At 48.1% G+C, this 14,393-nt stretch overlaps 1 protein-coding gene across 5 annotated transcripts in view; it reads right to left on the bottom strand.

The window, feature by feature from the left end:
• Positions 1-13,068: 13,068 nt before the first annotated feature.
• FGFR1 (fibroblast growth factor receptor 1) overlaps positions 13,069-14,393 on the bottom strand; it is a gene marked incomplete at its 5' end in the record, with an annotated part of 40,736 nt that continues 39,411 nt past the window's right edge. For all 5 annotated transcript variants that reach the window (XM_079726668.1, XM_079726669.1, XM_079726670.1 and 2 more), the window contains 2 exons: positions 13,069-14,099; positions 14,212-14,317. In XM_079726668.1, the coding sequence (XP_079582794.1) occupies positions 13,923-14,099; positions 14,212-14,317 (283 nt within the window). In that variant the 3' untranslated portion in view covers positions 13,069-13,922. The remainder of the gene's footprint in view (positions 14,100-14,211; positions 14,318-14,393) is intronic.

Genomic DNA, 14,393 nt, shown 5'->3' with positions numbered 1-14,393 from the left:
TACCTAGGTCCAGACAGGCCACAAGCCCAGCACAAAGGAGATAGTTCGCTTTTCCAAACTCTTTGAGGATGAGCTGACCCTGGAGCACCTCGATCGATCTCAGCTGGTGGCCCTTTGCAAACTGCTGGAACTGCAGTCCTTTGGAACCAACAATCTGCTCCGCTTCCAGCTCCTGATGAAGCTGAAGTCTATAAAAGCAGATGATGAAGTAAGAGCTGAACTACAGCTGTAGGGAATTAGCCAGGCCTTGGGGACTGTCTTAGGGTGGCTTTGTGACAAAGTGCAGTGTCTTCTGTTAGGTCTGCTCAGGGGCTGGTTCTGGCAGAATGAGTGGTTTAAACCAGGGGGTCCCCAAGCCCCGGGCCACGGACCAGAACCGGCCTGTGCCTCGTTAGGTACTGGGGCCGCACAGCAGGAGGTGAGCGGCGGGTGAGAGAGCCAAGCTGCATCTGCTGCCCCCCACCCCGCATCGCTCTCATTATCATCTGAACCATCCGCCTCCTCACCCGGCCACCCCCGTCTCCGTGGGCAAGTTGTCTTCCACGAAACCGGTCCCTGGTGCCAAAGAGGTTGGGGACCACTGGTTTAAACAACCACTGACAACTGTCGTATTCTTTAGAAGGCCCTTGTAAGCAGTTAGTAGTTTGGATGTCTTAGCTGGGACTAATCTAAAGCAGTTAGGGCCTGCTGGGAAGGAACAGCAACCCAGTAGATCCCTGAGAACAGTAGATTCCACTGACAAGGCCAGCGCTCGACCCCCTGTACCTCCCCTCTGCTTCTCCCCACGCAGCTGGGTGAGCCCGCCTGGTAAGAAGGGGTGGCAGAGGATAACGCAGGGAGGGAAGGCAGGACCTCGACATCTTCTGGAAGAAAAGGGCACCATTTGGACTATAGCTACTAATTAGAGTCCTTAAAGAGTGGGAATAATGTTTCTTGAATCTGAATCAGCTGCTTTAAAAGCATTCTGCCTGAGGGAACAGAACTCCCAGAACTGAGAAGGCAGGATCCCATCGGCCCCATTTAGATGTTTAGTGGTTGCTTTTAGAACTTTGGAATAAACAATGCCGGTCCCAGAAGTGCCACAGTTTGGGGTCATACCAAGCAGAAACTGTGTTAAGTTGTTTACTGAGGGAGTTTTGCAGACCGGGGAGTTGGGGCCGTTCCTGGGGTTAGGGGAGGACCACCACCCGGACGTGCAACAAATGGTACATTGACAGCTTCTCAAGTGGAATATTTTTCTATGAGTCTTAAAGCTGCCGCGAAAGGGAAGTGGAGTAGAAATGTCACAACCAGGCGAAAGGCAACGCAAGAGGGGAAAGAATTACCTCGGGGGCAGGCAGTTGAGGAGTTCTGTCAACTTCTCTGATATTATTAATACCTGTTGGCAGGATTCCCTTCATGTCAACCGCTGCACCTCCCGAGGTCACCTTGCTTTATTAAGTGCCTGGCCTTTGCAGCAGTCAGCGCGGGGGACAACGTGGGAAAGTGGCAGATTCTGCGTTTCTCCTGATTTGTTGGAATTAGGTAAAATTGGAACCAAAGGATCCAATACCGTTCCTTACATTTGTTTCAGGTAACTGCCAAGGAAGGGGTGAGTGCTCTGAGCGTGTCAGAGCTGCAAGCGGCCTGCAGGGCCCGGGGGATGCGGTCACTGGGTCTCACTGAGGAGCAGCTGAAGCAGCAGCTCACAGAGGCAAGGAGCAGCTTTACTGGACCCTCTGCCCCGGAACTCTCTCCCCTGCCATCTGCAGACCTCGTTTTTTGATTTCTGCTTTGCTGTCTTACCTAATTTGCCTTGTTTAGTTGAGCCGTTGGCAGCTGAAGAAGCTGGACTTATTTATTTTTAATTAATTAATTAATTTTTGACTGCGTTGGGTCTTCGTTGTAGTGCACGGGCTTCTCATTGCGGTGGCTTATCTTGTTGCGGAGCACGGGCTCTAGGCGCGCGGGCTTCAGTACTTGTGGCACTTGTGGGCTCAGTAGTTGCGGCTCGCGGGCTCTAGAGCACAGGCTCAGCAGTTGTGGGGCACGGGCTTAGTTGCTCCGCGGCATGTGGGATCTTCCCGGACCAGGGCTCGAACCCGTGTCCCCTGCATTGGCAGGCGGATTCTTAACCACTGTGCCACCAGTGAAGCCCTGGATTTATTTTTGACAGAGACGCGGTAGGTACCCTATTAAAGAGTTCTCTATTGCTGCTAACACACCACCACAAATGTAGGGGCTCTAAGCAGCACCCATTACAGGCTCACGGTTCCGCAGGTCAGAAGTGCAGGCTGTTTTCCTTTCTGGAGGCTGTGTGGGAGACTCCACTTCCAAGCTCATTGAGTTTGTTGGCTGAACTTAGTTCCTTGCAGCTGTGGAGTGAGGTCCCTATTTCCTCACTGGCTCCCAACCCCAGGCTACTCTCAGCCCCGGAGGCCCCTCCACCTGCGTGAACTTCTCACATGACGTCTAGCAGCAGATTTAAGGTCTCACGTGATTAGGCAAGACCTACCAGGGTAATCTTCCTATTTTAAGGTCAACTGACTTCGGACTTGAATTATATCTGCAAAATCCCTTCATGGCAGCACCTAGATTAGCATTTAATTGAATAACTGGGAGAAGGTGTGGGTACACGAGGGACTGGAAATCTTGGGACCACCTTTAAATTGTACTTCCTCTGGGTATTATAAGGGCCTGGGCAAAAGCTCTGATAGAAGGCCTGTCATCCGTGTGAATCCATCTGGAGCCACCTTGCCGGTGGCTCAGCTGGGGTTGCTTTCCCAGTTTGTGCCCCAAACCAGGGTCAAGTGTTAGCTTTGTAACAGATTTCCCCTCAGATAACATACTCTCCCTCAAATAACAGATTTTAACTGAGTGTCAATGCTTTACAACAAAGGAATAACTCCTGTTACAATCCTCATTCCTGTAATTGTACAAAGTGCTATGGAGTGTACACAAATTATCTCAGAATAGGAGGCACTGTTGACTTTGAACCCCGTGAGGTAGCTATTTCCTCTTCCATGTCGGACCTGCTCTGGTTGGAAGGTGGGCATGTTATCAAGGGGTATTTAAACATCATTTGTTTCCTGAACATAGAGTATTAAGTGACTTCATACTGTCAAATTGCTTTCTTAAAAGGATGTATCATCTTACAATACACTTCAAGGGGGTGAGAATACGAATCCAACCATACAATATTCAGCACTCTGTATTGTTATTCCAAAAATCCTGTGCTAGGATACGGCTGACATTTCACAGAAAGGAAAAGCTAAAAATGGTAAACCTAGGAAACATCTTAACTTCAGAAAAAGATAAATTAAAACTATGCAATTTGGGAATTCCCTGGTGGTCCAGTGGTTAGGACTCCACACTTTCACTGCTGAGGGCCAGGGTTTAATCCCTAGTCGGGGAACTAAGATCCCACGAGCCACATGGTGCAGCCAAAAACAAACAAACAAACATACAAAAAACTATGAGATTCCACATTCACCTGTTACACTGGGAAAGGTCAGAGTCTGGTGACACACCGTGTTGGAGAGGATGTGAGGAGAGAGGCACTCATGCATTTCTGGTAAAGTCCTCCATGGAGGTTTGGCAATAGCTTTCAAATTTTAAAAATGCATTTACTTTGCCCTAGAAATCTCACTTCTAGGAATTTATCCTATATTCTTGCACATGTGCAAAATGATATATCTACAAGGTTATCTATTGCAGCACCATTTATGATAGCAAAAGATGGAAAACCATAGAATAATCAAATTATGGCATTTCTGTACAATGGATTCCTTTACAGACGTTTAAAAAGAAGGCAGCTCTACATCATCTGGTATGAATCAATTTCCAAGATATTTCAGAAAGCAAAGGACAAAACAGTGTGTATATGTCACCCTTGGTGTAAAGATAAACATATAAATATCTATTTTATATGCACAGAATATCTCTGGAATATTGTATCAGGAACTGGTATCGGCGGTTACTTCCAGGGAGGGAAATAGGGTAGCTAGAGAATAGGGTAGAAGGCAGGCTTATTTTTATTCATTAGATTTTATCTACCTTTTGAATTTTGTCTCTTGTGCATGTCTTATATCTATCTATATACACATACATATACATACATGCATTTAAAGTTTGGCCATTTGGTACTTGAAACCTTACGTCTCATTCTAATGTTAATTTCTTTGGTTATGAATGAGGCTGATGTATTCTTTCACATTATCGACTTCATACTGAAGAGAAGATACTTAGTTACTTTGATCCACAACTGGTTTGAGAGTTTAACTGAACCTCCCTCTCAGACTCTGAGAGTGAGAGGCTGCAGGGCCCAAGCACTGGTGCAGAAGCCAGGAGACGTGTCCCTGTCCTCGTTCAGCCCTTAGTACTCAGCGTGCGCCTGGGGGCGGTAAAACCAGGGAAGAGTAGATGACCGTGGGTCCAGCTCTCACGTCCTGTGATTGTCACGTTTCATCCTCCCCCCATTCTCCAGTGGCAGGACCTCCACCTGAAGGAGAATGTCCCTCCTTCTCTTTTGCTTCTGTTCCGAACCTTCTACCTGATAGACGTGAAGCCAAAGCCAATTGAGATACCACTCAGTGGGGAGGTAAGTCCTGGGTCGATGGGGAATCTGGACCCCATGACTGGGGCCTCTCTGCAAACCTCCATTTCCCATTACAGTCAGAGTAGGCATTTCTTTTGGCATATCTTGGAATTTGGCCCAAGTGGCTTTAAAAATCTTTTTAAAAATTCCTTTAAAAATGCAAATCACTCAAACCACCTCTAGCTATGTAGCTGTTACTATCTTTAGGAGCCTTATTTGATTTAGGAGTCTTATTAGGAGTCCAGTTTATTCTTTCTCCTTAAGTATCTAGTCTGTTGAGTGGGGTTTTTTGTTTTGTTTTTCCCCACCATTCTTTCTCCTTTGAGACTGAATGGTTCCTGTTCTTTCATGTCTATTTCATTTGTCCAGATTCCTATTAATTTTTTTAAGGATTTTTTTGATGTGGACCATTTTTAAAGTCTTTATTGAATTTGTTACAATATTGTTTCTGTTTTATGTTTTGTTTTTTTGGCTGCGAGGTGTGCGGGATCTTAGCTCCCCGACCAGGGATTGAACCTGCAGCCCCCTTCACTGGAAGGGGGAGTCTTAACCACTGGACCACCAGGGAGGTTCCCAGATTTCTATTACTTTTTTTTTTTTTTTTTTTTTTTTTTTTGGTGATACACGGGCCTCTCACTGTTGTGGCCTCTCCCATTGCGGAGCACAGGCTCTGGACGCGCAGGCTCAGCGGCCATGGCTCATGGGCCCAGCGGCTCCGCGGCATGTGGGATCTTCCCGGACCGGGGCACGAACCCGTGTGTCCCCTGCATTGGCAGGCGGACTCTTAACCACTGCGCCACCAGGGAAGCCCTCTATTACTTTTAAAGCAGTGAATGGCCAATCTAGAATATAAACAATTCTTTTTGTCTTCCTTCAACTCTTTTCCTTAATCATTTTTTTATTGCCTTGAACTCAGCAGCCTTTTTTTCTCCTGGTGTTTTACTGAAGAACCCAGGACTGGCCCAATCACTAGAGCATCTTGCTCTGGGTCCATCAGAAAGGGCCTCTCACTTCCCTGCTTTGTGGCTTCATGTCTGACTCAGAACATGCATCAATGATAGAAGATGCTGCACTCGTGACTGAGCAGATTGAACTAAGTACTTTGGAGTGAGGACCAATCATTTTAAATCTTAGTTATGGTATTGACTCTTTGGGCAAGCCAACAAAAATGATACAACGTCTAGCATGAAAAATGTACTTCAGTAGTTTTGGACCTGATTCATAAATGTGACTTCTGAAAGGGAAGTGAGATGAGGGTCTTAGAAGAGGTAGGGCCTAATCATATTTCAGTATGCTTTGGATGTGCTCAAGTGATACTTGAATAAAACTAACACTTAAGGATCCTAATCTTCAGTAAAGCTTGTGGAGGACAGCCAAAGAAATAAAAAATAAATAATAATAATGTACTTCAGGAAACACCATCTTGCTTTCCCTTTCCATGTTTCCAGAGACTAATCTGGATTTGGGCTTTGCCCAGAAGGATTCTAGGGAGACTAGGAGCAATTCTGGAACATAAACCATGTTCTAATAGGCTGCTGGGTTCTTAACATTTTCTCTGAGACAGACCAGCTATTTGTCATTTTTACTTTTTAAAATTAATTAATTATTATTATTATTTTGTTTTGTGGTACGTGGGCCTCTCACTGTTGTGGCCTCTCCCGTTGCGGAGCACAGGCTCTGGACACGCAGGCTCAGTGGCCATGGCTCACGGGCCCAGCCGCTCCGCGGCATGTGGGATCTTCCCGGACCGGGGCACGAACCCGTATCCCCTGCATCGGCAGGCAGACTCTCAACCACTGCGCCACCAGGGAAGCCCCTATTTGTCATTTTTAGACTGCCCTTCAGTAGCAAAGAAATTTTGGAGTAGCAAAATGTCTTAGAGCTAAATTCGAGTTTCAGAATTATTCTAAAGGGGCATAAACTCTTAATCCAGATGTTGCTTTCTGGAATGGTTAATAAAGACCTAAGAATTAAGGACAAGCTCCTAGGCATTTTATTGTTGTTTTTTTAAATCCATGCTTCTAAACTTCTATTCTCCATATATACAAAATGAAAACAAGTAGCATACTAGGTTCAGTAGAGAATTGAGAGACATCAAACTGAATATACTATAGTTTTGGATATACGTAGCCCTTTTTCCTCCAAAGTACATGAAGAAATTACTTACTTCCAAAGAGCAGTGATATACTTTTCAAATCTAATAAATGTAATTGTTGAAGACAGATTAGCTAGCTCTTCTAAAATACCACTCCCTCCCTCCATTTTCCTGGTGTTGCAGGGGCATCTGTTAGGCAGCACCTACCATTTGAATAAGTCAGACAAGTTTATCATTTATTATTAGACACCAAAAATGATAACGCTGTCACTTTCGACTAAGTTATATCAATGCTATTAGAAACTGATGGGTTAATGAGAAATGGCAACTTTTGTGTTTTTTTTTTTTGAGAGTGAGAACAGGATCAGAATTGGCAAATCAATAGCTTGTTAATAACAGGATTTTAAGTATCAGAATCTAATTAGGGTGCTCAAAACTCAAAAGGTAAATGGTACTAAGTTACTATTTCAGGGACATGTACTTCATATGTTACTCATAAAGGAAGTCAGGGATTTAGTGGAAAGCAAATTGTGCTGGAAAGTACTGACTACCGTAGAAGTGCTTCTGAGTTCCAGGAAGAACAGAAGGCTTAGCTTATATAAAACGTTTCTCTCCCTAGGCTCCCAAGATGGATATTCCCGTGGGATCACCCACTTCCTCTGAATCTAAAGAGAATATGGTGGGTTTAGTACTTCCAGTGAAGGGAACTAAGGTTAGACAATTACTTTCCATTTGCTTAAGTGAAAATAACAAGAAGTTAAGTTCTCTATTTTTCACCGCCTGAATGAAACTGAATTTCAATACAGTGGTGTTCTTTAATACGGATTTTTTTTTTTTTGGTACTGCTTGATCTGTTTCTAAGAAAGTTCAACATCTGGCTATATGTATTTAGGTTCCAGATTTTGCCTGTTGAGTCCAGTGCCAGAGGTGAAGTAGCTGTTTCAAGCTCCTGGTAGCCATGGCAGGGTGACTGTAGATCCAATATACCTTTTGCTGTAAGTCAGTAACCCAACTCTCAGCTCTGCTGTTTAAGGATGAAGAACTGATACAGCTGCCGCCAGCTACCTCATCACTCACACCATCAAAGCCTATTTCATTGCGTAAAGGATCCATGACTTCTGCTAAAGAAGCTGTAAGTTTCTAAAAAAAGAAAACCCTTTCCCTCTAGTTACTTTTAAGGGCAGTGAGAATCTAGAATTATAACTGTTGCAAAACACCGCACCCTGTCTCCCCGTCTTCCAAACAGGAAGCTGGAGGCTGAACTTTAGTCATCTTTATAACCACTATATTTTTTTTAAAAACTCCATGACCCAAAAGTGAAAGAAAAAAAAGAATCAACAAACGCAATCGTGGATCAGACCTAAACATGTTAAGTCTAGAAGCTAATTACAACATAGGCAGATTCTTATTTTCTGTTGCGCCAGATGGAAATAGTTCCCATATGTTGTGTATTTCGCACAGGCTTCAGATGTCAGGAAATACTAGCAGGAAAGCACTTTAAATCTTAGGAGAAGTGCATGTAAATAAGAAATTACTTATCTATCCACTGTCCCCATTTGGGGGCGAGGGTAGAAAGCCTGCTGCAGTGAACAGAAGGGGGTCACGGGAGAGTTGAGTTGTGGAGTGGCTTTGCTGACTCCTGAGGACCAAGGAGAGAACCAATGAACTCCCAGATGTTGAGGCCTTGTTTGCATGTCTCCTTTCTCACTGTGACCGGTCCCTGAAATCCTTATGTTTTGTACCCCGACACTCCAGGCAGAATCACAAGATAACCCAGAACAGCAAGCCTAGTTCGAATGGAACATAAGGACTCATGGGGGATGGAGCGCCCTCTCTCTGGCTTCCTGCCCTCAGCAATGGCATCCGTAAAGGACATCCCAGCCAAGAGACTACCTATGTCTGGTTTCAGATATAAGATCAGACATTTAGTCCTTGGGGCAGTCTTTTGAGGCCTTGTAACCATTCAGATGATGTCAGCAGCAAGACCAAGTTCAGACCATTTGGAAAACTATAATTGCAAAGTCCATTTTCCCTGTAGCAACAGGTCATCCCACTGGACCTTGTGTAAGGCCCACTAGCCATGTTGTTTTCGAACAGCTTCGTGTCCTTTAAGGGAGGAATTTTTTTTTTTTTTTTTTTTTTTTTTGCGGTACGTGGGCCTCTCACCGCTGTGGCCTCTCCCGTTGCGGAGCACAGGCTCCGGACGCGCAGGCTCAGCGGCCATGGCTCACGGGCCCAGCCACTCCGCGGCATGTGGGATCTTCCCAGACCGGGGCACGAACCCGTGTCCCCTGCATCGGTAGGTGGACTCTCAACCACTGCGCCACCAGGGAGGCCCTAAGGGAGGAAATTTTTTGCATAATGGAATCAGCCTGGTGCCTTAGAAACCTCTTGTCTCCTCTGGCTTGGTAACCCGGGTAAGAACTTGGGAACCTCCGAAGCCAGTGATGGTGAGAGTGCCTGATCAACTCTTTCAGACTGACCCATCAGTAGGAACAGTGCCCTGGAAACAAAGTACCTTCTGAGACAGAATGGATATAACTCCCCAGTTAAGTCTTCCTGGATATAAAGAAGAAAAAGCTTCTTGGAGAAGCAAATGGGGAGTTCAACAGACTGGCAATCAGAAAGACTTGGCTGCTGCTTGGCTGTTCTGAGACAGCCCCTCTCGGGCCTGCAGAGGCTGCAGGGATCTGGGAGGCTGCCACTCTTCCAGCACATATGGCTTCCATTAGCCTCCATTTGCTAGGAAACATAATTAAGGGTTTAAGACTTAACCATTTGTTTGTGCTGGGTGTGTGTTTTTCTGGTCTGTTTGTCTGTCACAAACAAGACTATCTGTTAGTCACAGGGGTTGTTAGAGTCTGATATAATCCCTACGTTACCCAGTAACAAGTATTACGTTCAGATATTTACGCTGGGTGTCTTCGGTGTTGTCCATACTGAAAAAACTTAACATAATAAATAGGTCGCCCTGCAGCTGACCACCAGCCTTCTTCCCCTGGGGAGTGCTTAGAAGGGGAGAGGCATTTCAGCTGTGGGTGATGAAATTGGATTCCTTTACTTGCTGTGAAATTGAAAGCAGTTACATGGGAGTCAATGGAACCAAGGAAAACTCAAATCTCCCCACCTGGGATCATCCAAATGAGGAATGTCATCAGCATTTTGCAGCAAGGAAATGCACTTTAAAGTGCTTCCTAAACCTCCTCTCTGCCTCACCGTGTCCTGCCGAGGAACGCCAGTGCCTCGACTATGACGAATCCCGACCGTGCGGCCTTCTGGGCATCTCAGCATTGGCTTCGTAAGGTGATTCACAATAAATTTTCCCATTTTTCAAGTGATGGTTGTTTACTTAGTTCACATTTCAGGTATTACACGTGAGAAAGGGAGGAGCTAGTGCACTTGCTCAACCCTGTTTCAGCTGGATGCCTCACGGGTGCTGCTGGGCCGCTCTACAGCTCTTCCTGGCTTTCCCCATGAGCAGAGTGGGACTGGTTAGCTCAAGGGGTTTGGACCTCAGTTGGACTTCACCCATTTTTGCTTCATAAATAGGCATCTAAGACACTTGACACACGTCTCCTCCCCTTCTTCTGATAGTCCTCAGAGAGGTCAAGGTTGTTGCTTTGTTTCATCACTGACAGCACTTGGCTGGTGGGTCCCATGATCGTTAGATGCAGCCCCCTGCTGAAACCGAGCTAGCGGTGTTCTGGTAAATGATTAACACCCAACTCTGGCAGGGGCCGTGGTTGCAGGGGGAGCCCCGATTTGTAGCCTTCGCAGATTCCGGTGATGTAAGTACTCCCACAAGGCTGATTTTCAGGCTACCAACAGGAGGCCACTGAACAATGCAGAGTTGGGAAGAGATGTACGCGATCAGCTCAAGACACCGTACTTAACAGACCCTAGGCCTCCTGGAGGAACGAGAGGCACTTAAACCTCTAATTGGTGCGTGCAGCAACTGTATCAGGTCCATGCACCAACACGGGCATCTGGGAGGCAGTACCGTGTAAATGGCCATAAATACTGTTAAGTGCCAACCTAGAGAGAACTTGCCCCAACGGAGTGTTTCTGAACACCAGGGTTCCTGCCAATCTGGCTCTCAGAAGCTGAGGGAATGGAAGCCTGTCTCCTTCCCCCGCTCTCTACTCTTCCCCACAGATGCAGATACCGTGGCTGTACCGGCTGCTAATAATCTGAGTATAACTTTAGGCATTTTCTAAAGCCCAACCTCAGTGGTGATGTCAGACTTGGCCCTTGTGTCATACACTGAGAATTCTGCTCCAAAAGAAAGGTGTTGGTGGCATCTGACATGTGTGGACCTGCACTGTGCCAATGTCTAATCCTGTATTTAGATCATTACAGGTCACACTGGTGATATCGAATAAATGCTCTATAACATTAAAACCTAGACTAAAGATTTCCCGGTCACCACCAGCGCACAGCTGTAGGTAAGGTCAGACTAACGGAACGTGAAAGCCGATTGGCACGTTACTTAATCTTTGATTCTGGCTTGCTGGCTCCCCCCACTGGCGGCTGATCAACACAGCGACTCCGTTGTCATTGAGACAGATTCTTTCCAGCTGAGGTTCGATCTTACTTGAGATCAATACGGTACATTAGCGGTGTCCGGGGACGGATGCTCCCCAGCCTGTGGCAATTAGAAAGGGCGGGAAGGCAGTATCGATCGATGCTGTGGTGATCCCAGGCCCTAATCTTTTAACCCTCAGGAAACCAGACACTCAGTGCCTTGACAGCACGACATCTTCATTAGATAAGCTGGATTCCTTTCCTCGGGAGACCCAATCTGGTCATCTAAGTAAAATGGCCATTTCATTTTCTCTCAGGTCAATTTCACTTTTATTTGCCAGTCAACTCAGTCTCTCGGGAAATTCACGGGGGATTTCAGTAGTAACAGCGAAGACATCACTGTTACAATAACAGTGCCTTCTATCTCCCAGCACCTCTCCCGAAGGTACAGAAAGCCCTTTGTAAAAGATCATCCATCCATCCACACAGCCGTGGGCAGAAATCATCACGGGTTTACAAGGAAAGGCCCCACTAGAAGGTGTCAGGCAAATGTTTTTTTGTTTTTTTGGGTTTTTTTTTTGCCGTACGCGGGCCTCTCACTGTTGCGGCCTCTCCCATTGCGGAGCACAGGCTCTGGACACGCAGGCTCAGCGGCCATGGCTCACGGGCCCAGCCGCTCCGCGGCATGTGGGATCTTCCCGGACCGGGGCACGAACCCGTGTCCCCTGCATCGGCAGGCGGACTCTCAACCACTGCGCCACCAGGGAAGCCCAGGCAAATGGTTTTAAGTGCTAAAATTCATTTCCTGGCTCTGCCAACGTATGCCTTCTTTAAACATACACACAAATCACCATATGTTGACAGTTGCGTATTCATTCACAGAGGAGACCCAGGAGAAGAGAGAACTTTACAACAGTGGCCAGTGCTGCAGCTGCCAAGAAATAGCTCAGAAAGGAAACTTCAGGAGCAAGCCCATTCTCCCGACAGGAATGAAAGCATACTGGACTTCCTTTTGCACTCAGAAGGAATCCAGCAAAGAGCAAGATCTGGGGGTAGAAGCCGAGTACCAGTAGGCTGAGCACTGAGGTTCCAAGGAGCCAGGACCCCAGGACCTACCTGGTGAGGGCAGTACTAACTAGCAGGTGGTGGAGGAAGACAATTTCCAAGCAGCCAAAGCACAAACATTCAGACAATGTTCTCCCTTTCCTGAGGGCTGGGGTGGAGTTTGTATAAGAAGAACCATAGGAAGCCAAGATGTGCAACAGTCCCAACACACGCAGTCTGATCCCACGAATTCGGGAAGCGTGGATGGGTAGGGGGAGGGGGAATCACGGACACAGAACAGCCTGGGAGACAAGAAACGTGAAGCAAGGGGGCCTGAAGGTAAAGCTCATCTTAGGGGACAAGTGCTCCCTCACACAGAAGCACGGGCAAAACCACACCCACACAGAGGGGCAGCCGCGCACCTGGGTCTGGGTGCCTGCAGGCCCTCATCGAATCATGCTTAGCCTACTTGCTGGCTCTTCTGAGGTCGGCCCCCAGCTCCCTGTCTGACCCTCAGACCCCACCTGGCCTCAGCCTCTCCCCCGAGGAATCGGTCCGTGGTGGAGAGGGCCGCAGGGCCTGGCCCCGGGCCCAGCTTCTCTGTTCCCTGCCCAGCACGCAGCCGTCTTCTTTCCCTGCCTTTCCGAAAGCATCGCAGAGCTAGGAGGCTCGTCCGGAGGCCTCAGTGCAGGACCTGAGGGGAAAAGCCGGTTGGGAGTGGGGACCACAGAGAACACGCAGTGCCCTCTGGACAGACAGCCCCAGAGCCCGTCAGCCTCGTTCCTCTGCAGCTGACATTCTCTCCCGTGTCACACAGCCCGTATAAAAATGAAGCAGCAGCAATTTTTATTGAGGGACCTAAACTGAAAATAGGTTTAGAACATAATTTAAAAAAATAAAACAGCAAAAGTAGCAAAAAATATATGACCTTTTTAAAAACATTTTCCTTTTTTTTTTTTTTCTTTTTTCTTTGTTTTTAACATATAGCAACTGATGCCTCCCAGCCACCAGGAGCATCTTACCCAATGGGTAAATCTCTGGTAACGACCCTTTTAAAAAGACATGTAAATATATACTCAGATTTATACACTTTGTGTTTTCTTCATAGCTATGTACAAAGCCCCTGCTTTGGGGCTGGGCCCCAGGGCCACGACACTGCTCCCAGCCTTTGCGTCCCCATCCTCCGGTACCAGGTATTTGGTCAGCAAAGCAAATTAGTATCGGAATTAATAAGCCACTGGCACCATCCATCTGGAGCAGAGGTCGCCCTCCACGGAGGCCCGAGTGCTGACCACCCCCCGTCACTCCTGCTGCAGCCCGAGGACCAGGCACCTGCCACGGGAACACAGGCTGCACGGAGCAGACAAAACCAACACAGGAAAGCTCGGTCGGCTCTCCCTCGCGTGCTGCCTGTGCCTCCACCGCCTGACCCTCCAGGCAGTGCCAGGCGGCTGGGAGGGGTCTCGGTCCAACATTTGGGACGGAACCAAGTGGCCATCAACAAGTCCCCGCCTCCCTGCTCGTCTGTGTCAGCGGCAGGCTGAGAGGAGGAGGAGGGGGGAGCTCGGGGGCGACAGCTGGCTCCTGCCAGCAGGACGGGCAGGAAGGAGGCGGTGAGTCCAGCGGGAGCGGGGCCGGGGCCGCAGCTGAGGATGGAGTCTGGGGAGGGGTGCGGGGTGCTAGTCAGCGCCGTTTGAGTCCGCCATTGGCCAGCTGGGCCGGGTGTCGGGGCAGACAGGGCTCCTCGGGCAGGGGCTCGTGAGAGAAGACGGAATCCTCCCCAGAGGAGCAGGTAGAGCTGCGGGTGTCGGGGAAGCTGGGGGAGTACTGGTCCAGGGGCATTGATAGGTCCAGGTACTCCTGTGGGAGGGGACAGAAAGACGCTGGACCCGCGCCGTCCCCCCGGCGGCGGCCGGAGGATCAGAGAGAACCGGGCCCGCGGGGCCTGCAGGCCTGGGCAGGGCAGCCTCACCTGGTTGGAGGTCAAGGCCACAATGCGGTCCAGGTCTTCCACCAGCTGCTTGAAGGTAGGTCTTTGAGAGGGTACCGCGTGCCAGCAGTCTCGCATCATCATGTACCTGAGGCAGGCCGGTGAGGGCGGGGGAGGGAGGACCAGAGCTGGTCACGAGGCTCGGGGCGGAGGGACCGTGGGCG

The sequence above is a fragment of the Hyperoodon ampullatus genome (genome assembly GCF_949752795.1).
Source record: "Hyperoodon ampullatus genome assembly, chromosome: 20".
NCBI lineage: Eukaryota > Metazoa > Chordata > Mammalia > Artiodactyla > Ziphiidae > Hyperoodon > Hyperoodon ampullatus.
Note: the sequence above shows the minus strand (reverse complement) of the source record. Positions and strands in the feature narration are given on the sequence as shown.